The 23,101-nt window shown below is 28.7% G+C and overlaps 2 protein-coding genes and 1 long non-coding RNA gene across 8 annotated transcripts in view; 2 read left to right on the top strand and 1 right to left on the bottom strand.

The window, feature by feature from the left end:
* The first annotated feature begins 346 nt into the window (after positions 1-346).
* Positions 347-2,750, top strand: LOC139425989 (uncharacterized). The gene is made up of 2 exons (XR_011637203.1): positions 347-811; positions 2,129-2,750. It is a non-coding gene; the product is annotated as an uncharacterized lncRNA (long non-coding RNA).
* Positions 2,751-5,156: 2,406 nt separating this feature from the next.
* LOC107455494 (F-box/WD repeat-containing protein 2) lies at positions 5,157-20,695 on the bottom strand. The gene is made up of 4 exons (XM_043049908.2): positions 20,561-20,695; positions 15,387-15,869; positions 13,561-14,359; positions 5,157-10,797 (listed from the first exon to the last, which is right to left on the bottom strand). The coding sequence occupies exons 1-4, from the start codon at positions 20,580-20,582 to the stop codon at positions 10,632-10,634; spliced, it is 1,470 nt and encodes a 489-aa protein (XP_042905842.1). The 5' UTR covers positions 20,583-20,695; the 3' UTR covers positions 5,157-10,631.
* A 76-nt stretch (positions 20,696-20,771) lies between these two features.
* The window catches only part of LOC107455471 (Caseinolytic protease chaperone subunit), a 38,828-nt gene continuing 36,498 nt past the window's right edge, over positions 20,772-23,101 (top strand). For 2 of the 6 annotated variants that reach the window (XM_016073075.3, XM_016073050.3), the window contains exon 1: positions 20,772-20,825. The gene's annotated coding sequence lies outside the window, so the exon portion shown is untranslated. Of the gene's footprint in view, positions 21,401-21,854; positions 21,874-23,101 lie in introns of those variants that run through there. The other 4 variants (XM_071183109.1, XM_071183108.1, XM_016073058.4 and 1 more) reach the window with 4 other exon arrangements.

The raw sequence follows: 23,101 nt of genomic DNA, 5'->3' as shown, positions 1-23,101 counted from the left end.
ATGGATGTTTCCATCTCTCTCTCTCTGTGTGTTCTATGTCTTTTCTCCTTTGTGTGAATGTGACCCGCCCTATAAACGGGTTGTGTGACGTGGGCGACGCTGCTCCACCGCCTCGGCTTCGTCACAGGTGCCCACTGGGTAACGAGAAGAGAGTAGCAGTTCTGGTATTCCTGTGGCCAATGGGACAATCCCCAAGTGCCCGCCATTAAAAAAAAAGAGCTGCACAATGGGCTATTGGCGACGGTCTGGGAAACATCCCTAAGGATGATCCGAAGACATGCTATCACAATTTTGGTCCTCTGCAGAGGGGATGCCCCCCCCGCTTCGGTAGCCCGTCTACCTGCACGTGAAGTCGAGCACTTTTCTGTAGAACAGTTTAACGAGGACCAATACCGCACACCCTCGGTCCCTACGCAGACTGATCCAAGTGGTCATCCACCCGCACACTGACAGCAGCCAGTGATGCTTGACTTCGGTGATCTGCTGGGAACCGTGTCTTAACGATCAGTCCACTGCGGGCTGCGATCCATGGCTCCTAATTTCCCCCATCCTATAACTTTCAATTTCGTATAGATATTATATAATAATATACTTTACTTCCTTACCAAAGGATATAGTTATATACAAATTTGGGGACCCACAATGTAGCACAATATGGTTCCATATAAAAGCGTACTTAAAGCTTTTTATAAGCCAGACAGCTAGATGTGGTATGGTCGTTTGGACTAAGTACTAGAGCCTTGGTACTAGGAAGCAAGATATTGCTTGTCCCAGGGGTCTGGGCATCGAATCCCAGCCGCAGACAATATTTGTAAGTAATATGTAATTAAAATAAATGTTTTTTTTTTTTTTTTTTTAAATTTATTTTTCAATATTGTAAAGTAAATAAAGTATTCTTTTTCCACACATTATGATTTTTCTTTATTATAAGAGCGAATGAAAGCTTGAAAATGGAGAAATTTTGGCTCACATACTATACATATAAATAATCCCATATCTCCCCTTATTATTAACCTATAATTTTTTAACTCGATCAGGTATTATATTATAATATACCATACCAAAGGAATTTATTATAGACTAATTAGGGGACCCACAATGTGGCTTACCTGTATCGTGCTCAATATTTAAAAATTATATTTAGTAAAAATAACTGTTTTTTATACTTATTTTACACTAGTGTATCGCAAATAAGTTTTTTTTCACTTAAAATAATTAATGTTTCCCTTCTAAGTGTGTATAATAGCGTTAAAATAGAGAAATTGTTGCTCATATACTGTACACATAAATGACCCCATATCTCCACTTAATATTAACCTATAGTTTTCAAACTTGACCAGATGTTATATTTTAGTTTATACTACAATACCAAAGAAAATAATTATAGACAAATTAGAGGGCTCGCAATGTTGCACAATATTGTTTAGAAAAAAAGTGCAGGAAATTACTTATATCTTGTTATAAGCCAGGTTAGGTGTAGCTGTTAGGGCTAAGTGGTAGGAAGCAAGAAATTGCCAGTTTCAAGGATCCGGGATTCGAACCAGGGGCATGCTCAATATTTAAAAATTATATTTAATAAAAACATAAATATACGCAAAGTAAAAAATTTTTTTAATATAAAATTTTCATTTTTTCCTTTTCTAAATCCGAATGGTGTTAAAATTGAAAAATTGTTGCTCATATACTGTACATATAAATGACCTCATATCTCCCCTTAATACTAACCTATAAGTTTCAAACTGCTGGACCAGATATTATATTTTAATATACTACACAACCTTACCTAAGGAAATAATTATAGACAAATTAGGGGGTACGAGTTAAGGAATCTTTTTCCCATGAGAGGCGACTTTAAATTAAACAGTGATAAATGAGCCCACAATAGTTAATACATATAACCCATAAATGCCACTTATGTGAAATTATTATAGTTTCTGTATAGTTTTATCACTTTATTGCATTATACACTTCATATGCATATCATATATTCTTCATATTTTATTATTACTTTCTAAAACCTGCTATAAAAAAAATTTTAAAAACTCCAAAAGCTTTTTAAAATGACTGTAATCTGTTGAAAACTTTCACCCCCGACATAACTCTTGTTTCTAAGTGCTTAATCTTTCAGCTACTGCAATAGGAAGGGCACCCAACTATGATCGAAATCAGGCGACATGGTCAGTGACTGAGCTGGTATCCTCCTTTCAAAACACTTATAATGCATGAATGAGAGGACTCTCAGCCATTACAGATTTAATGTGCATGCTGGTGCACACATACAGTTCTTTGGCCAGGTTAAGGATTGAACTCTGGACCCCAGCTTTCCAATAGGGAATCCACTGGACTGCACATTGCAACGATATCCATTAAAAGTTTAGTACTTCAATGTGTACAAAAAGCATGCTTTAGAAATAAAATACTACTTTGTGCATATTCCTTTTATTAATGTTCAATAAACATTAAAAAAATCAACAAAAATAGAGAGGCGAATTCGAAAGAAATGTTATCATAAAACATGTGTACAATATTTACAAGAGTAATGCATAAGAACTTGATGAGAGTAACAGAATCAACATAAAGTGCATTGCATAACAACAAATGTTAATTTCCTTACCTAAACATAAAAGATACTTAAAAATCTATAGTGTCTAAATATTACACGAACAAAGCATGCAAAAATAACAACAGGTGTATATACAGAACAATTTTAACATTTAAAACAAAGCATTTGTGGTAACTTTTTTTTTTTTTAACAAACAAAACAAATTGTTAACAATTCTGTTCAACAGAGGTAGGTAGTTAATTACAGACAGAGGACTTGGATAATAAAGGTAAATCAACAAAGGGGGGAAAATAAATGCACAGGAGGAATGGCATAATGGAATGAAAACATAACATTTTGACACTTTGTTCATAATAGCATGAATCTTTTCATAGACTAGATAATAAAGTTGGAGAACTAAGAGAAGCATCTCACAAAATATAACTTTTCAGTGACAGGGGAAGAATCCCAGGAGTGCCGTGGGGGTGCGGCTCTCTCCCTCCCTGTGTATATACACACATAGTATTAACCATGTTCGAATTATCTAAACCTCACAAAATGGCAATCAAGAATTCAAACTTGTAATTTTAACTTCATGATTTGAATTGTTTTGAAGTATGAGTAAGGGATGATTTGGTCGCAGCTTCCACCAAGGAAATAATAAAACTCGCTTAAAATAGAGACATTATTCTTAAAATTCAGACAAAATTTTTTGAACTGAAAATTTAATTACACAAATATTGAGTAAAAAATAGTAATCCTAGAAGAGGATGTGTCTATTTATAAAATGTGTGAGGGGGGGCTTCGACCCCCCTCTGTCCCTCCAGTTCTGTGAAACTCTGTAATTGTTATACACTCTTAGTAAATTAATAGAAAATCGTAAGAATTTCAATACTTTTCAACAGAAAATCAGTGACTTAAGAAATTCAGTATTCTTTTAGTTAAACAATTCTGTATAAGAAGTAATAAGATGTATACTTCATACTAATTAGCTTTTGTTCTAAAGCGATTGGACTATTTAGAGAATATTAAGCAGCATCGATGGAATTCTCTAAAAATATTCAAGTCTGACATACTACACCTCAATTAAGTCATAAGTCTAAATTTGNGTAATAATATTTAATCAGCAATTTAGATAATTTGGTTTTTGCCGGTTTTTACCAGTTTTTGCCGGTTTTTACCAGGTTTTTGCCACTGTCCTGGCAAAAACCCCTTTTTGCCGGCAAAAACTCCAACCCTGCTTCATACTAATTAGCTTTTGTTCTAAAGTGATTGGACTATTTAGAGAATATTAAGCAGCATCGATGGAATTCCCTAAAAATATTCAAGTCTGACATACTACACCTCAATTAAGTCATAAGTCTAAATTTGCCATAAGTCCACATCCATATTTTCAAAGATATAACGATTTTTAGTTCCTGATTTATCTTAAGGCTTGAGAAGCCCGGGACTAGGGGGCGCCCTAAATGTTACAAATATATTCTATTTGCATTTTTGTTTAAGAATTGTCCATTAGAAATATAAGTTAACAAAAATTGAAATAAGCAAAAGCTTATACGTACTAATATATCATAATTTACTTATGTTATAAATAAATTAAAATCAAACTTTTTATCAGAATAAGGTTAAGTGAGGGAAAATAATAAAAAAGTAGTTTTTTAACATTTTTATAAAATTAAAATAATTTTTTCTTACATCACAAAGATCTGCAATGCTTTAACAGATTGCTGCACAAGTGAAAATTTTTGAAATTATTTCAAAGAATGATTAATAAAAAATTAAGTAGAATACATGTAAAACTTAATACTGATATCTTTCAAAGTTAATTACAGAGGGAGGTATTGTACCAGCCAATATGGCATTAACCTCACTGCTTTTCTTTTATCAAAATCTATTCTAAAAGCTAATATTTGAAACACATAAAGTCTTTGTAAATTAAGCTTATGTGTTTGATTTTTCAAGAATGCTTGCTCCATGAAACAATATAACATATTATAGATTATGACAAAAGTTTATTAATTGCAAATTTTGTTTCAGATAATTCGATTTCTAATTAGATAAGTAATTAGAAAGCTAATTAGGTAGCAAGGTGAAATTTCAAACAAAAATAAAGTTATTCCATAATTAAATAATAAAAAATTATTAATCAAAATACACAGAAAAATGTAAACTGATGTAATAGACACATAAAAGCATAAGCAATATAAATTAGAAACTTATCAGCAATATGTTACTAATTACTAACAAACAACTAATTGTAGGACGAAAGTTAAAAAATAAAAGTAAAATAAATTATGACATATAATATAGAGCAGTGGTTCCCAATTAGTTAAGGCTAAGGAACCCTAAATGATCAACCTTCTTTAGGCGTAACTTCGACTTTATAAATAAAGTATATGAAGTCAAATATGAGATCAATCAATAAAAATCTAAATTCATTTGAAAATATTTTAAAAGAGAAATGATTTTTTTCATTATATTATCATTAATAAAAATTAGGTTTTATGTCCCACATATATTTAATATTTTCAGTCCTGGAGCTGAATGTAGTCTAGTTATGAATTTATTTTTGATGTATATAAACTGAAAATGAATAAAATAAACCAAATTATCGTTTTTGTTGAAATGAAAACTAAAAATAAACTTATATGAATGTTGGAAATGGCTATTAGGGAAACATATTTATCAACTAATTTAATTCTTTTTATTTTGATTTAAAAAGCAAATTTTTTTTTTTAAAATTTGGGTTCATTTCATTATGTATTATTAAAAAAATAATGTTTTCGTTTAAAAAAGGATGTCATTTTTTTCATTACATTAAATCATAGCATAAAGGCACTCATAATATTAAATGAATAGTAGATTGCTGATTGGATCAGAATATAATTACAAGTATAATTACAAAAATGATAAAAAATATCCTAACTCTCGGAACCCTTTTATTTCTTTTGAAAAACCTAGGGTTTTACGGAATAGCATTTGGGTACTGCTGATTTAGTTTTTCTTCTTCTTCTTTTTTTTTTTTTTTTAAAATCAGCAATTCAATTAATCAGAGATATGTAGGGAGAGTTAAGCAGAAATGGCACTTACAGAACAGATTCTTCTGATTCAGACACATTTTTTTAAAGAAACTTCTCTTTAGTTCCCATTTTTCAACACAATTGATAGGATCTAAGGGCAATTTTATGCAACAATGAATGATGAAACACAAAACAAAAGTTAACAACCACATTATACAACTGCACTCATGTAAAATGAAATAACTAAGTAGTCAATTAAGAGCTCAGATTTGTTAGAACATTTTTTACACCAATTTGATAAAATTATCATTATAAATTAATGGAGCACAACCTGTAATCCTCAAATTGTCATCAAAGTAAAATATGAAAAAGAAAAACATAGATAACAAGTGAAAGAAATTATTTTTATCTGTTACTCAAATTAATTTTAAAGGGGAAAAAAAAAGGAATTTATAACGTACCTTTCAACATTCTTTTTAAAATCAAAACATGTTCAGAACAACAAATGTAGCTCTAAGATTTATACAAGAATTAAAGCTGTATATAATCTATACACAGTTAAAAAAATAAATAAATAAAAGATCCAAATTTAAAAAATTTTTGAATGAAAAATATGAAGTATAAAATTTAATTTTAAAGTGCAAACCATCAAATGTTTTAGAATTTGAAATGATTATGCACATAATAATGAAATACAAAAATTACAAATTCCAATGATAATAAATTTTTATTTAAAATGAATTTCTAGTTGGTACTTTATACATGGTATATAATAGTTCAATAAGATATTCATCATAAGTAATCATAATTTGTCTAGTTTTAAATAAACTAATATCAAAGTCATTGCAATATTTTATAAAAAATAAAGTCTAATACAATCTTATATGCTTGTGATCAAAAACTTCTTAGATTACTAAATCATAAAAAAAAAAAAAAAATTAAAACTTATGCTTCAAATAAAATTTTAAGATCATAATAAGAACAAGTGAAAAAACATTCTTGCTAGTCCATTGGAAATCATGTTAAGTGTCAATTCGTTAATGCGCAGCTCCTTGTGTTAAAAGAAACATATTAACCAACTTATTAATCATAAGACTTTATATTATAATTCATAAAACAGCCTCCAAAGAGAAGTTTAGTAAGCAGTTTCTAGCTGTTAAAAATGTTATATCAAGAAATAAGGATAAAGCGTTAGAATTAAATACTGTTAATTAATTAATTTAACATAATATAAATATATAATACTTAAGTTATGTATAATATAAATACAGAATACTGTAAGAGGCTAGATTATTCCATATGAACCTGCAGAGACCAGCACCTGTATTCAAAGGGTTATAAATTTCTCACTAAAAGCAACTGTTTTAGTGATATTGATTTTAAAACACGTTAATAAAAATAAAAATAGAAAAGTGCTTACAATAAAAACCTAATCCTTTAAAAGATAGTTTGAAACATAAATTTGTATACTACTGTAAAAAGACTCTTAAGTCCAACTTAACCAATGCTTGGTTGATTTGGACTCAACCTTAACATCCCCTAATATAAATCAATCTCATCGCCTGATAGTTATGGACAATATTTTTTGCACAATTTGTTCAAAGGTAAACAAAAAAGAAAAAAACTAAGGGATAGAACCAAGAGGTAGAAAAAAAAAAATTGAATTCAGAGATTTTTTTCTGATTTATCAAGATTTTATAATAGAGTTTGAAATAAAATACATTTTGTTATAATATAGTAGTGATAAATTTAACTTAATAACATAAAGCTGATTAAACTTTGCTCATACAATAAAGAGCACACATTAACTTAAAAAAACAAAAACAAACTAGAATTAAATTATTCTTGGACATTAAAAGCCTAAAACATAAAAACCCTTCAGATGTTATATCAAATGTCAATTTGATAGTAACATAATACTCGATATAAAAAAAAAATTTCCACAGAAAAAAAAATCTTATTGTAAAAGAATATTTTCAAATGATGAGAATATACCACTAATTAATAAGCATATTTGAGGTTACCCCCTTGAACCGTTAAGATTGAGTCCTAGAACAAGAAGATGGGGGATTGGGGGAAGGGCCCAAAAAGGGCTATGCCTAGGGCCTACGAAAGGTATAATCCGGCTCTGTATATTGGGGATAAGCATAGAAAATTACCTTTGTAACTTTTGTAAGTAGCATTTCAAAGATGATATTTTCAAAAAGTAGTGTCTATATTCAACTATTTATATATATATTTATACACTAAAAATTATCTTTGCTACAAATAACTTTTAGTAAAAAAAAAAAAGCTCTACTTTGCCCCCCCCCCAAGAAAAAAGACATTCGGAAGGAGTGAAATGGAATGAAGAATTTGGAAAACCTTTCCAATAAAGTCTAAAAATAGGACTATAGTATGCCAAACCTCTGTTGACTAAAGTTGTACAAATATTCTTCAAAACAATAACTATACATATGAACTAAAACAAACCAAAAGAATAAATATTTGGGGTAAAAACTGATTGCACAAAATTCTCTCAAAAAGAAACTTTATATTCCATATAAATAAAATATGATAAAACTAATAATGTAATCTAGAACAAATAGAAAAATTCTGAATCCCTAGTAGGCAAATTGTATAACTAGAATAAATAAAAACAGATAATATTGTTCATTGAACCAGCAAGATTACATGAATTATTTTCAAAGCAAACATTCAAAATTCATAAAATTCAACAGCTAAATGTAACTTTTCATAAACAGTAGAATAGTTTCGTATTCTGAAAAACATTTTAACTTTATTGTTATGGAATAATTAAAATACTTGAAACAAGTATATGTAAAATAACTGTAGGTATGAAAATTTTTCCGATTTGCATGATATATATTTTAAAAGGGCTATAAAGTAAAGTAAGATACATTAGATGAAATATTATTTTTTTAAAAATAAATTTAATAACTTTAAATGGTTTACAAAATTTCACCACAAAAAATCTGATTTTGTATATTAGAATACATCAGATTAATATCCTCATGGAAAATATTTTTTCGCAGAAATTTGATATTTTAAAACTTGTAGAATTTCAAAATTTCAGAGAATGAACAGAAAAAGTGCAATTCAATAAGGATTTGAAGAATTTTTTTTTCACTATCATGTATTTATCTAAATAATATGATTCATGAATAGATATTAGTAAAACACTAGCAGTGAAGTGAGCAATATATATCTATTTATACATATTATCCTTCTAAAAAACTGTAACTGATCTACAAAAACAAGTTACTAACATTTGACTAAAAAAAGTTAAATCTTGATTAATTTTTATAACTTCTTAATGCATAAAAAAGCTTATAAGAATCCTTTATAAGGAATTAAAAATCAAAGACGTATGTGTCAATCCAGTTTTGTAAAAGTTATTAAATTGCTTGTTTTTAAAATATCTAATAATGCAGTGGCATTATTATGTGAAAGAAAAAGATCACAAAACCTTATTGCTCAAAACAAGTGAATTTTGATTAAAAAAAAAGTAAATTACAAAACTGACATTAGAAAATTTCAACCTGCTTTTGAATATTGCTTTAAGAGTGAAAGAATGACAGGCATTTTACAAATTTCTACTAAAAGTGTTTTGGTAAATACAAAACCCATCATCAATCATGCATTAAATACAAAAACTACTGTAATTTTTGAAAAAATAATAATGTTATTTTAATTTATAATTACACAGAGGCAATAAAAAGATAGTACAATGTAAATAAAAAGAGAAAGAAATATACATAAAAACACAAATGTAAAATTTCCTTAAAAATGTAAAAGTAAGTTAGTAGCTCACAACATACAGTTATTCTTTGAAAACAAAATAAAAATACCAAGGAAAGAAATTATTAAAATAAATTGAATATTTCATCAGTTACAATTGAAGTTAGAAGCATACATTTCTTATGCTTGTGATAACAAATATGCTAATGAGTTAGAAACACGTCATAGTTTTCAGTGCCTATCATTATTTTTAACATGGTTGGAAATTTTAAAAATTGGGAGAAAAAAAGTTGACTGCCGCTTTTTCGCGTAAGTTTTTCATCCCTGCATGAGCATGATTTTAATACAGTTCTCTAGTATAAGTATGCATACGTACTCTTTAGTACGTATAAACTCCCTGTTTGTGGGCCTGGGGATGTATTTCTTTTTTTCATTCACCAGTTTTGATGGGGTTATAAAAAAGTTGAAATACCTCTAAAATCTAAGAACTCAATGTAAAATATCAAAAATCTGCCAAACATAAAAATTATTTAAATCCACTCCTCTAAACTGTTTTTACATTTGTATTTACTAAATTATTCGTAAAATGCAAGTAAATAAATCTCTAATTCTTTGGTAAAGGAATTTAATTGGAAGTTACTTTGGAATTTGAGTAAAAAAAAAAAAAAAATTACACTATCTGCCAAATATTTATAGATAAAAAAAAAATACATTTAACTATTTCTATATTTCACATAAATAAATCCATATCCTTTTGCTAATGTTAAAAATTACTTCTGAATTTGACTTAAAATTAAAAAATTACATTATCTACCAAATGTTTAAGACATGACACAATTTATAAAATTAAAAAAAAAAACAAACAAAAAAAAAAAAACAATGTACATTGAAAAACAATTGTGAGTTGACAAGCCATTTTCCAAGCTGTTCAAAAAAATAATAAGGAACACGAGACATTAAAAAAATGCCATAATTATAAGGAAGTAATTGAGTTTTGAGAAGAGTTAAAACTAAAACTAAATCAAAACAAAAAATAATTATTTTTCCTGCATAGCACAAGCATATCTACAACTACATAGCACATGAAATGTATGAAAATTAATTTTGTTTGCACCAATTGAACTAATTTCATATCATAGCAGGGAAATATAGACAATGAAGCATGTATATTTACAATGATATATTACACATAAAATTTGTTATAACACGAATTTGAAAACATAACAATTGTGATAACAGTTATATCTTTAAGAGGATTCAGTTTTTAGTACCAAAATATGCATCATTAATAGAAGATTAAAGTGTACAAAAATAAGTTGCACTTTATACTAACATGTTATCATTTCATCTGAACTAGAAACCCACTTCAACACATAGACACAGTTTTCCTCGATAGCAGCAGTAAGTAAAACTCCTTCATCATTTTTCCCATCTAAGCCATCCAGCCAGTTAGTTTCACCCAAACATAATCGTGAACAGTTGGGTGTAGTTAATCTGAAAAAGAGTAACTTTGATTAAAAATTTAAACAGTTGTCCAAGAATGAAAAGGTCACTAAAATTTCATTTTAATACCAGGGTGCACAGCCAAATCTTACAACAAAAAATAAGCACCATTAAAGTACTTTGTAAGAACTCAAAAAATATTTTTAAGCACTATATACATTAATAAAATGCAAAATAATTCTCAAAGACTTTACATGATCATGATAAAATAACTAGTTTCTGAAAAAGAACTTTTTCTTTTATTATATTAGCCACCATAAGAAGATTGAGAGATTTTTTTGGCTTGATTTCAGAGGATGGAAAATGAAGCCCGAAATTGAGAATATCTTGCAAAATGCAGCAGAGTTGCACATGAGAATGCAAGAATCTCACGAAATTGAGCTCAGTAGACGCACATGCAGACATGCAAGTATTTCATCAAATAAGTAACATGATTGGCGCTATCATACTTACGCCAAAATGAATTGTGAAAACACTGAATAGAACAATGTGAAAACCACGCTTTTGCATAATACCCAGCGAAAATCGACATGATAAAAAAATCTCACTTTTGAAAAGGGAAAATTAAGCACTTTTTAAAATCGCCGCATGAAAAAAACACCTTTAAGGGCTTTTGAAAAACGAAAGTCTAAAATAGCCACCTTTAGCACTTTTTTAAAACGCTATGCACCATGAATATACTTTTGGTAAAAAAATAATTAATTAATTCGCTTTAATTAAAAAACTAGAAAATCAAACAGGCGTTTACCAACAGAATCATAAAATGCAAAATAAATATTTTTTTTTTATTATTCATCAATTAATCAGCATTGAATCACATTTATAGTTAAAGATTAATAGGCCTTGCCTGACAGGCCCAGTAGCAGAAACCTCTACATTGATTTGCAACAATATGAAAAATTACTTAAATTTAGTTTCAGAAAGTATGATAAAATAAATTTATTTAAATGTTGCATTTGCCACAATCGCAAATTTCAAAAACCAAAAATGTCTAATACAGTACAGAACCCATTATCCGGAAATCAGAAAACCGGAAAACCAAAAAACCGGAACGAAATTCGATAAATTTTCCCGCAGTTTTTAAAAAAAAAAAAAATTTTCCTCATAAGAATTTAGGATTTTTCTTTCTTTTTTGAAAGATGTTTACCTTACCATCATTTCAGAAATAATCATTAGTGCATTACCTCATCGTTTTTTGTTATTTTTAAGATTATTTCAAAAAAAATTTTTTTTTAAGTTGGGTTTAACACTAAAAAAACGGCTTTTTGTAGCGATTCAGAAAACCGGAAAAATCAGTTATCCGGAATAGCGATAGTCCCGATCGTTCCGGATAATCGGTTCTCTACTGTACAATAATACATGATAAATAAACAGTAACTTATGAAGATAAAATGCTTGTTAATACAAGGGAGATAAACTTTTCTAAATTAAACTATAGTTTGCCTACAGTAAGAACTCCCTCCACCACAAAGTCTGAGGCCATCTGCTGCTATGGAAACAAGAATAGCAGGGAGGGTAGATTCTCTTCAAGCTAGGGCTAACATAATAGACCGAAGAAAAAGATTCCCTTCTCTCACTGACCCGAGCCAAAACCTGTCCTAAACAATGATCCCTACTTGAAATAGTTATACCTCGTAATCAGAGTCACCGCCACGGGTCCGGACTAATGGCTAAGGGCGTGCTTACTTTAGACAAACTATACATTTTGTCAGTATTTTTTAACAATTGATTTGCTTTTGTGTGCAAAATCAAAATAAATCTGCGGTGTCTGCCTCTGTAATATGCTAGTTTTTGTACTAGGCCGCTGGACATGCAAGATAAAAACTTATGAAACCCATCTAAATTTTAATATGCCTTAAGCATGATGTCAATATATTTTTCAAGCCTGTCAAGCCATTATTTCCCAGAACTTGGCAAAAATGTATATAAGTTTAAGTTGGACTTTGACTATTAGAAAAGTCGAATATTTCAACATAATTCTAAATAGTTAAGACAGCTCTGGAGAAGACCTTAGAAATTTGAATGTCAAAATTATCTAGAATGTTATATTGAATAAAACTATTTCTAGTCGCGGATAATAATAATAAGTCACTTTTAAGTTGATAAAATTTTTGCGGATTAAAATAATAATTAAAAAACAAGTAATTTATGGTTCATAACTCTATTTCTGGAAAGAAATTATCTGATTATTCTAATAAATAATTCTAAAAACTATTACAAGCAGCAACAGAGTAAATGAAGAAAATATGAGAATGATTGGTATCAATATGTAAACATTATCATTCGCATATAGTGAATGTTGTATTATACAACATCATGGCATACCCCCTACATTGAAATACCAACAAATCAAGCTTATGAGTTTAAATTTGCCCACTATTTTAAGGTGCTTCAAACTGAAGACTCCTCATCATTAAACACATACAAACTCAAAAAAATTTAAGAATTCTTAGCTTTACAAAAACTAAATTAAAATCCACAAACTAATAAGTTGACATTTTTATAACATGTGTCAGCTTTTCTCGACTGCAAAATTGGTATTTCGACAGAAAGGACTTTTTTGTTTACTTCTCTTTTCACAAAATTAACAATTTTGGAGAAGAGATGCCAAATTTCAGGTTTTAAACTTTGTTATCTAGTTATAAGCAAAAATGTTCCTTTCTGAGTTTTTTAATATTAATATTCAATCCCCTGAATTTTCTAGATTCTTTGGGTTTCCCCTGCAATTATGACTAAAAAATGAACTGATCTTACTTTGATGGAGGAACATTCCAAACAGCAATTTTCTCATTGCTTTCTTTATCCAGAACAATGAAGTTGGGAACATTTGATTTATGATGCCATGGGGTTAAAACAACAACATACTTCTTACCGACACCAAGCAAGGCTTTCACTTTCAAATTCAAGTCGGACTCAGAAATCATTTTCTTCATCTTCACATCCCATTTACAAAGCACAGTTGTACCCCGATTATCTAAAGATTCTTTAGGAAAATATAAAAATTCTCCGTCAAAGTATAAACCAGGAGTAAAAAACGCCACATCATCCACATAACCTAGACCAATTGAGTATAAAGTAGTTAAATACAGGCCTTCGGGTAAAGTTGCTTGAGACATTAGGCTAACTAATCGAACAACAATCACAGTTTTATCCATACTAAATAACAAATGGCGATCTTGATGACCACTTCCTTTTTCTGCAGGATATGGACAAAGCATGACCTTCAGGACCCACCAAGAATGGTCTGAGAGACGTTTGTACAAGAAACCACTAGACAATGCCCAAATTTTGATTTTACAATCAGCAGATCCACTAACAACTACATTTAAATCTTGTGAGTAATCAAAAGAAAATATTGCACCACTGTGACGCATATACTCAGCTAGACGTTCCCCAGTAATAGCATCCCATGAGACCATGTGACCCAGGTATGATGAAGCAATAATAATGTTATCGTCAAACTTAATATAAGCAATGCTCGAATCAGTCCTTATGGTCAAAATGCATGACTCGTTTGTACAGTTCCAAATTTGGATGATTTTGCTGTCAGAAGCTGAAAAAAAAAAGAGAAATGTTATTTCAAATTGAAAAAAAAAAGAGCTATTTTAGACAGTTGCAAGCATTTAAATTTTATTTCAAGATTGATCTAAACAGGGGTAATTGTGAGCCCAACTCGAAAATCCTGAAAATTTCGTGAGTAAAATCATTAATGCCGCATTTCAAAACATGAAATTCTAAATAAACTATATGCAGCATAATTTAAATGAATGATTATGTATAAGTTTACTTTTATCTCTAATCACGTTTATTATCTACCAGAAAGAAAAATTTACAAATGAAAGAGATGCAAAGTATAAATTCTAGTTCTAATATTTGTAAATTAAATATACAAGAATTTTATACATAAATATAATCAACGATTTCTTGAAACTTCTGGACCTTGGATTCCGGAAATTTCACGATTGGGGTTAGCGGAAAATTCGGATTTTTCCGGTGCACAATCATCTCCGTCTAAATTAGTTGAATTTTTTTATAAAAAGAAATCATTGATTTAAACCAAATAATTATTTTTAAATAGAAATCATAAATATAAATATTTACAAAGTATTTTAATATGAGATTGTTTAATTTATTACTGATCTTCACAGTCATTAGTTCATGGTTACTTCATAGTTCATACGTTGCTGTGAAAATAAGCTTCAACTCACAAAATTACATTACAACTTTCGACAGGACATTTTAAAAATCTTTAACTGATGTGGATTTTTCAGAATGTTAACTAATAATAATAAAAATGTAGTGCAATTATTGAAATTTTTTTTTTAAACAATATAGAAGAAAAAATTTTTAAAATTAATTATGACATTAGTTTTTTAGTTTGCTTTTAAATAATTAATAATGATATGTTTCTATTCATTTTCAATGAATTTGAATCATACATTTGTATGCATAAAAATTAATGTCAATCATGCAAATTTAATGCAGTAAAAATTTCAGTGTTTAAAACTCAGAAGACTCTGTACATTTTTACTTCTACCCAGCTTACTAAAGAGACATTTAATATCAGAATTACTAATTACCAGTAGCAACTTTCCCTTTGTAGTAATATACAGCAGTAACACGACGAAGATTTCTATTATAAGTTTTATCTGTGAAGCATTTATAGGTTTTCATATGATGTCTTCTTTGAGCCATTTTAAGAAAAAAAGATTTCCAATACTTAGCATCGCCATTGTCTATGGATTTGTTAACTAGGAGACCAGAGCGTATACAAGCACCAAGCCAAACTCTTGATGAGGAGTTTATAACATCATTCCACACTTTGCTCACACTACAACAAGTCAACAAGGACTTTCCATCCAGAAAAGATAAAAGATGTTCCCTTAATTCAACAGGCAGAAGTCTGAGAAAGTCACGATGAAGCAGCTCTGATGTTTTAGCATGCAAGTGGCACAACTGGGATGATCCACTGCAAGCAATCAGGCAGTCAATTGTAAAATTTTTCTGGGTGTCATCAAGTTTTGCATAGTAGCTCATAACATTTTCTAGCCATTCTTCGTATTCTAAAATAGGAAATGTTCAATCAGTAAACTAAAAGTTGAAGAAAGATTAACATCTATAATAAAAGATATAGATTATAATAACACAAAAAAATTTCATTAATAATTGTGGTTCTGCAAGGAGCACAGAATAAAAAACCCTGAAAATTTTATGTGCAAAAAATCGATATTAATTTATCTACTATACATGTTTCATATTTAAACAAAACTTTTTGAACTAACATTTATAATTATAATACCTTCAAATGCAGACACCTTTAGAGTAACTAATTCAACAAAAACTTACTTCTTTCAAGAATCACGATATTGGATTTCAAAATCAAGCGAATATGAAGCGCCAGATTAGATTTTAATATTGGGTGAATAAGAATCGTGGCATTGGATTTTGAACTACAGTGAATACAAATCGATATTTGGATTAAAAAACGTGTAAATACAAATAGAGATATTTGATTTTTAAATCATGAATAGGAATTGAGATGTAAGATTTTTAAATTGTGTGAATACAAATCGCAACGCACATATTTTTTTTTCTTTCCAAAATCGACATTTTATATTAAAATCACGTGAATAAAAATCGCAATATTACCAGATTCTAAGAAAGAAACTGGGGAAAGAATGTATGTAAACATCCTGTTAACGGTTAGTATAAACCTTCAAAATTTTGTCGGATTATAAGATTTTGATTCACGGAAGTCCACGAACCAATGGTCTTGAGATACGCTGAATTCTGTGATATTCACACAAAAATCGCATGTCCTGCTTCTAGTTTTTAGACACAGAAGAATGATACGAAAAAATCTGAATTCCGGGATACGCCTAGAATACAATCACCCCTCGATTCTGATAGAATTTATTACAGACTTCTTCTATCCTCACAATATTAGGCCTCGCACTTAAAAATAACTACTCAGTATTAACAGGGTTGCCACTCAAATCTGAAAAAAAAATTCCCTGTGTTTTCCCTGTACATATTACACACAATATATTAAGAGGAAACAACAATTACTGAGCTCTTGTGTGAGCTATAGTGGGCTAACTATATATATTAGTTTTAATTGCTAGAAAAACAGCTGAACATACTTAAATAATGCTATAGTAAATGAAATAGTTTAGTATAGCTGAAATATCATGGTTAAATATCCTATAGATTACGCTTTGAGTAGTCACCATTTTTTAAAAGACAAAAGATAGAAACAAAATTCCCTGTATTTTGCCAGTTTGTAAAGAAAATATCCAAATTCCCTGTATTTTAGGTGATTTTTAAATTCCCTGTATTTTCCAGGTTTTCCCTGTTCTCCCTGTGGAGTGGCAACCCTGATTAATTTTCAAGTTTTCAATATAACACTTTATGATAAAAAATATTGTAGAGGTATGACACCTAGATATGTTTAATATGCTTTTGCGGAAAATTTTTGAGTATTATTTAAAAAATAATATTCATCATCTTAAAATTAAAAGAGCAAAGTACATAAAATTACAGAAAGTATTTACAATTCAATTTTAATGTAAAAATATTTGAAATTTCGCACATTTCGTCTTGTTTAAAAAAATTTAATTACATCAAGCTTTTAATAATAAAGCTTATAAAAGTATATTTACTCAGAGAAAAAAAAATTGCTTTATAAAATTTTTATTGTAAAAAATATTTTGAAATAAGTCATTGAAATGCATTAGTTTTGAGCATAATTTGGTTAAAAAAATTTTAGATAAAAATACAGAATTGTCAAAAGATTTAAGTTTTTTCAAGACATTGTTTTATATATAGGAAATTTAATTTTCTAAATTCAGACTTTTGTTTAAGTTCACTAAACAGTTCTCAAATTTTTTAACACGTCCGCTGCCACCGACGCACTAGCGCGTCGATCGACTATGATAAGTTATATGCTCTGTGTTTAGTGTGGCTTTGGAAATTGAACGGAGAGGTTGTTTCGGCACATTAGTGAAGCATTATTTTTTTAATTTTTGTGGTTGGTTTTCAAAACTTTTGTTTGAATTTTTTTATGTGCGTGACTGCCAATATCTGTATATTGTGCTTATTATTTGCAAATATTTTCAGTATTGTTTCATAAATGGTACTACATATACNAAATCTGACTTTCTGTGCCTTACAAGTAAATGAAATTAAATAATACTATATCGCGATACATCGCTATATCGCGATGCAAAACTGACGATATATCACGATACATAATTTCTAATATCGCCCAGTCCTACCCAGAATACAATCACCCCTCGATTCTGATAGAATTTATTACAGACTTTTTTTATCTTCACAATATTAGGCCTTGCACTGAAAAATAACTACTCAGTATTGATTTTCAAGTTTTCAATATCACACTTAATGATAAAAAATATTGTAGAGGTATGACACCTAGATATGTTTAATATACATGAATGGTGCTTGCGGAAAATTTTTGAGTATTATTTAAAAAATAATATCCATCATCTTAAAATTAAAAGAGCAAAGTACATAAAATCACAGAAAGTATTTACAATTCAATTTTAATGTAAAAATATTTGAAATTTCGCCTCATTTAAAAAAATTTAATTATATCAAACTTTTAATAATAAAGCTTATAAAAGTATATTTACTCAGAAAAAAAAATTTGCTTCATAAAATTTTTTATTGTAAAAAAATAATATTTTGAAATAAGTCATTGAAATGCATTAGTTTTGAACATAATTTGGCTAAAAAAGTTTTAGATAAAAATATAGAATTGTCAAAAGATTTAAGTTTTTTCAAGACATTGTTCCATATTTGAAAAATTTAATTTTCTAAATTCAGAGTTTTTTTTAAGTTCACTAAACAGTTCTCAAATTTTTTAAGCAAGATATGCAGGATTTTCCAGTTAAGTTTAGTTGGAGTAAAAAACATACCACGTTTTCCCCCAAAGATACAGATTGAGTACCTCTACTGTGTACAATGTCTAAAAATAATTAAAATTATGCATTTTTAAGAGTAAAATAGAAAGGTTCTCAGGATCAATGATGTGAACACTAACATTAACGGCAAATGCTGTGGATTAAAACTTTTCAATAAACTTGAAAAATTGTAACACAAATGAGGCTTAAATTTAGAAGAGAAAAAAAGACGAATAGTTGTAATGGCTTTATTAGATAAATGCGGCAATGTCCACAAGACTCTACATGGATTTACCAGCGGAAAAAATTAATTCCAGGCTCCTTTAATAACACACAATTTTTATTTTCATATTTTGTATAATTTTTGAAGAGTCTTTATATAAAATTGCTTTTTATACATATATAAAGGAATTATCTGCAATTTTATTTTAAAAAATTTACCATGCAACATATCATTTCTGTCAGGGCATAGAGCCTGACCTTGTATGTCCAAATTCAGATATTATTTTAATGAGTGGATGATAGGTGTAAAAAAGAGCTGAGAAAATGATGACAAGCAAAATGTATAATAAAAGCTATTAATCAGAAACGTCAACCTAAGTGGGTGAAGCAACTTATTAATAAATAAAATGCATCATTACATTGGTAGGAATTTTCCAATAGGGAGATTTCCATAACGTGCTCTGTGGCAGAATAATCACCAAGTCTTGACAACTTCCGAGCAGCGGTCCGCGAGTAACTAAAAATAGCATCACAGAAATGGACCGGCTCGAAAGGTATAATGTATAACCACCCCTCGGGCAGGCTGATTTCGGCATCGTGATCTGTAGCAGAATAATTGCCAAATCCTAGAAACTTCCGGGCAGTGGCCAGTGAGAAATTTAAAAAACATCACAGAAAGGGACCAACTAGAAAGGTATAACTCGTAGCCACTCACGGGCAAATATCTACATGCTATTTTCAAAAAAAATTCAAGTTTAAAATCAATTTGGCACCTTAGCGATCGTAGTTGGCGGGACAGATAATGATATGGAATTATCCCCCCTCAAGCAAATGTCTACTTGTTCTTTTTTTTTCTTTTTCAAATTAGCAAATTTAAAATCTATCTGGCACCTTGGCGATTGCAGTTGGCTAAACAGATCAGATACGAAAATATCCATTTCAGAATAAGTTTTGAATCATAATATACATCTTTTTACTAAGTAAATACCGGTAATCATGTTACAAAAAGCAATTGAAACTTTTAATACGAATGAAAAATATTCATTTTTCATTGGAAATATCATGTAGATATTAAAATAAAACTTTTTTTAATTAGAATTTTTGTGAAAACGTATTATTCAGGAAAAAAAAATTAAAATAAGAAATCTCGAAGAAGAAATATTCTATTTTAGATATATTTTTTTCTCTTTCTATATTGATATAATGGAGTATGACATTCAAAAAAAATTAGAGGAATAAATGAATCCTAATTTATTTTTCAAGATGTAAAACTACATAAAATAAAATACACATTTTTATAAGAATTAGATTTCTGAAAAAGTTTAAATAAATTTAATAATAAGGAAAAAAGCAAACTGTTAAATATATTTCAGCTTTTAAAAAATTTAACAGAAAAGTAAAATTGGAAACAAAAAACATAAGAATTTTTTAGGAAAACAAGAATATAGACAGTAAATTCGGTTTAGCAAAAATATGATGCAAATCAACCATTCTCGAAAAAATATTAATTGCAAGAAATGATTTATTCCTTAAGAGTTAATTTTATTTAAAATAAAAGGTTACTCTGATTTAAAATTTGGAAATTTATTAATAGATTTTGTACGAACCTCCATCACTTTTGGCAGCCATGTTGGTGTAAATCGAAAATATGTAAACCGAAAACAAAATACTCAATTTTGTTTTTTTTTTCTTCAAAAATTTTTAAGTGTATATTTACTTTTTAGAAATATTAATTAAACATTGCAGTATTCTTGAAAATAATTTATTATTTCGTGCGAAAAAAGATAAGGGAAATAGTTTTTATTAGAAATAATTAATTTGTAATATTTTGTTATTTCAAAATTGGCATTGTAGCAATAATGGCGTCATATGGTATGTTTATGTTGTTTATATTTTTATAATTTATTTGTTTACGATTGAAGATATTTATTTAAATTTTTAAACTATCGAGCTAATAGTTTAAGTTCTGTTGCTATGAAGTCTTTCAAGTTACAAGTTTAAACTTTTCGCTTGTTGAATATTATTATAAAGCTACAGAATAACAAAAAAAACTTAACTTTAAATAAGGTTTATTGAATATTCTTTTTTAAATAAAGATGTATAACATGATGTAATTTGTATTTAAACAAACTCTTTACTTCTCTACTAACTAATTATTGATCACGCATGTTTTAATTGTAAACAATATTAAGTTTTAGAGGACCAATCATTTCCACGCAGTTAATATTTGAGGTTCATGATTGGGATATGTACAGGTTTATTGATTAGTGTCACTGTCCCTAACATTTTAATTTTATTATAGCGATGATTTTTTCCAGAATTTTATTCTAGTAACATTTAAAATTGTTTCAACTCTTGATTTATCCCTTACTTTATTGGCATAATATTTATTGCAATGTGGATTACTGTTGGATCTATCATAGCCATTTCAACCTACTCCAAAACAGGTTATTCAACTCAAAATAGTTGCAATTTATGTTAGCTGTGTTTCAATAAGAACTTTTTTTTCAGTATTTTATATAAGTGTATTTTTAAAAAAAAGAAAAACATGTAGATGTTTGCCCAGGAGTGGTTACGTCGAGTTATACCTTTCGAGTTGGTCCCTTTCGGTGATGTATTTTTTAGTTTCTCACGAGTCGCTGCCCCGAAGTTTCCAAGACTTGGCGATTATGTTGCCACAGATCAGGAGATTCGAAAATCTCTCCAATACTAAGTGTTTTACTTTACTAACAAGAGATAGTTTGAATAATATGTTTGAATTTTTTTAATTTTATTTCTGATTTGTGAAAAATCCTTCTTTAATTTGTGTTAACTTACTGATGGTATTTGGCCTGTGAAATCTGATTATTGTTATCCCCATGAAAATGTTGAAATTCAGAAATACCTTTTGAGGAGCTTTCAGCTGGAAGAATTTGTCACTGTAATTGATAGTAACTTTTTCTGATTCTGCAGAGATTTCCATTCCGGATTCTCTGCTAAAATTGTTACCAAAAATCCCATATTACTATTTTTTCTCCGATGTTATTACAACACGCGAGTTTTAAACTACACAGTTAAATAACCACTTTTTGAATCGCTTTGTTTTTGCTGATTTCATTGTAAACCCAAGCTATTTTCAATAATTATTTTGACGGTGTTTGTGGTGCATCGCCACAAGGTTTTAAATATTCAGATATTTATTTGAGCATGCGAGTCTCAAATCACACATTTAAATAATTACTTATTGATGCGTTTTATTCATGCAGATTTCATCGAAAATGTAAGTAATTTTTTGTGTGCAGTTATTGCGATATTTTTCCACATGATTTGGTTAATCTTGTTATTATAACTATGATTTTATTAAGACACATACATTTTTAATCGCTTTTTTAAATTTATTTTTATGCAATTTATTTATGTGTATTTCATCACAAATATAAATTATTTTTTCTTCGTTTTTTTCGGCAGTTAGGACCATACATTTCTACGTGGTATTTGGAATCCCAACATTTTATTACAATGTTATTGCACTATGAAAAATTCAAAAAGTTGAGGAAAACGGGAATTTTCAAAACACGTACTGTTTGTAATTTTGGTTTAAATTTTTTGTAGCTCAGGTTATGTTTTTAGGAAAAACTGAGCAAGAAAACGTTTTCTATTTAAAATTCATAAAACCTCTAATAATTCAAGAAAAATAAGTATCTGAAGTACATTACAAATAAATATTGAATCTTATTTTGTACTAAAATAAATTTGTTTTAATTTTTGGTTTTTGTTTTAGCTCTTTAAATTTGATTTAATTGAAATGTTCAATTCAAATTTATATTACTCATTAAAATATGCATGTATTTTTCACATTTTCATTTCGTAAACATGGCACTTTTTTTTAAAATTTATATTTATTTTTTCCATTATATATATATATATATGTAATACAAAAAGTAAATACTTTTGTATTAATAAACGAATTAAATCTCTTTCGTTTTCATAAAATGTCTTTGTTAAAGAATAAGCGTAGAGAGATTCTATTTTGGGAATTCAAGGCTGAAAACATACCATTGAAATATAAATAGATTTATATTTCAAAGGAAGAGTTATTTTTAGAATCGTTCCCTCTGTCACTTCCATATAAGGAAGCAGTAAATGATTTTCCTTAATGCGTAAGGTTA

This window comes from Parasteatoda tepidariorum, chromosome 7 (genome assembly GCF_043381705.1).
Source record: "Parasteatoda tepidariorum isolate YZ-2023 chromosome 7, CAS_Ptep_4.0, whole genome shotgun sequence".
NCBI classification, from domain to species: domain Eukaryota; kingdom Metazoa; phylum Arthropoda; class Arachnida; order Araneae; family Theridiidae; genus Parasteatoda; species Parasteatoda tepidariorum.
This window is presented reverse-complemented; position numbering and strand designations above follow the sequence as displayed.

Excerpts from the sequence above, each read along its gene's own strand:
- LOC107455494 (XM_043049908.2), bottom strand. The coding sequence starts at position 20,582 with ATGGCTGCCAAAAGTGATGGAG. Across the intron at positions 15,870-20,560 it reads GGCTGCCAAAAGTGATGGAG|AATACGAAGAATGGCTAGAA; the intron begins GTTCGTACAAAA and ends TTCCTATTTTAG. Across the intron at positions 14,360-15,386 it reads CAAAGGGAAAGTTGCTACTG|CTTCTGACAGCAAAATCATC; the intron begins GTAATTAGTAAT and ends TTTTTTTTTCAG.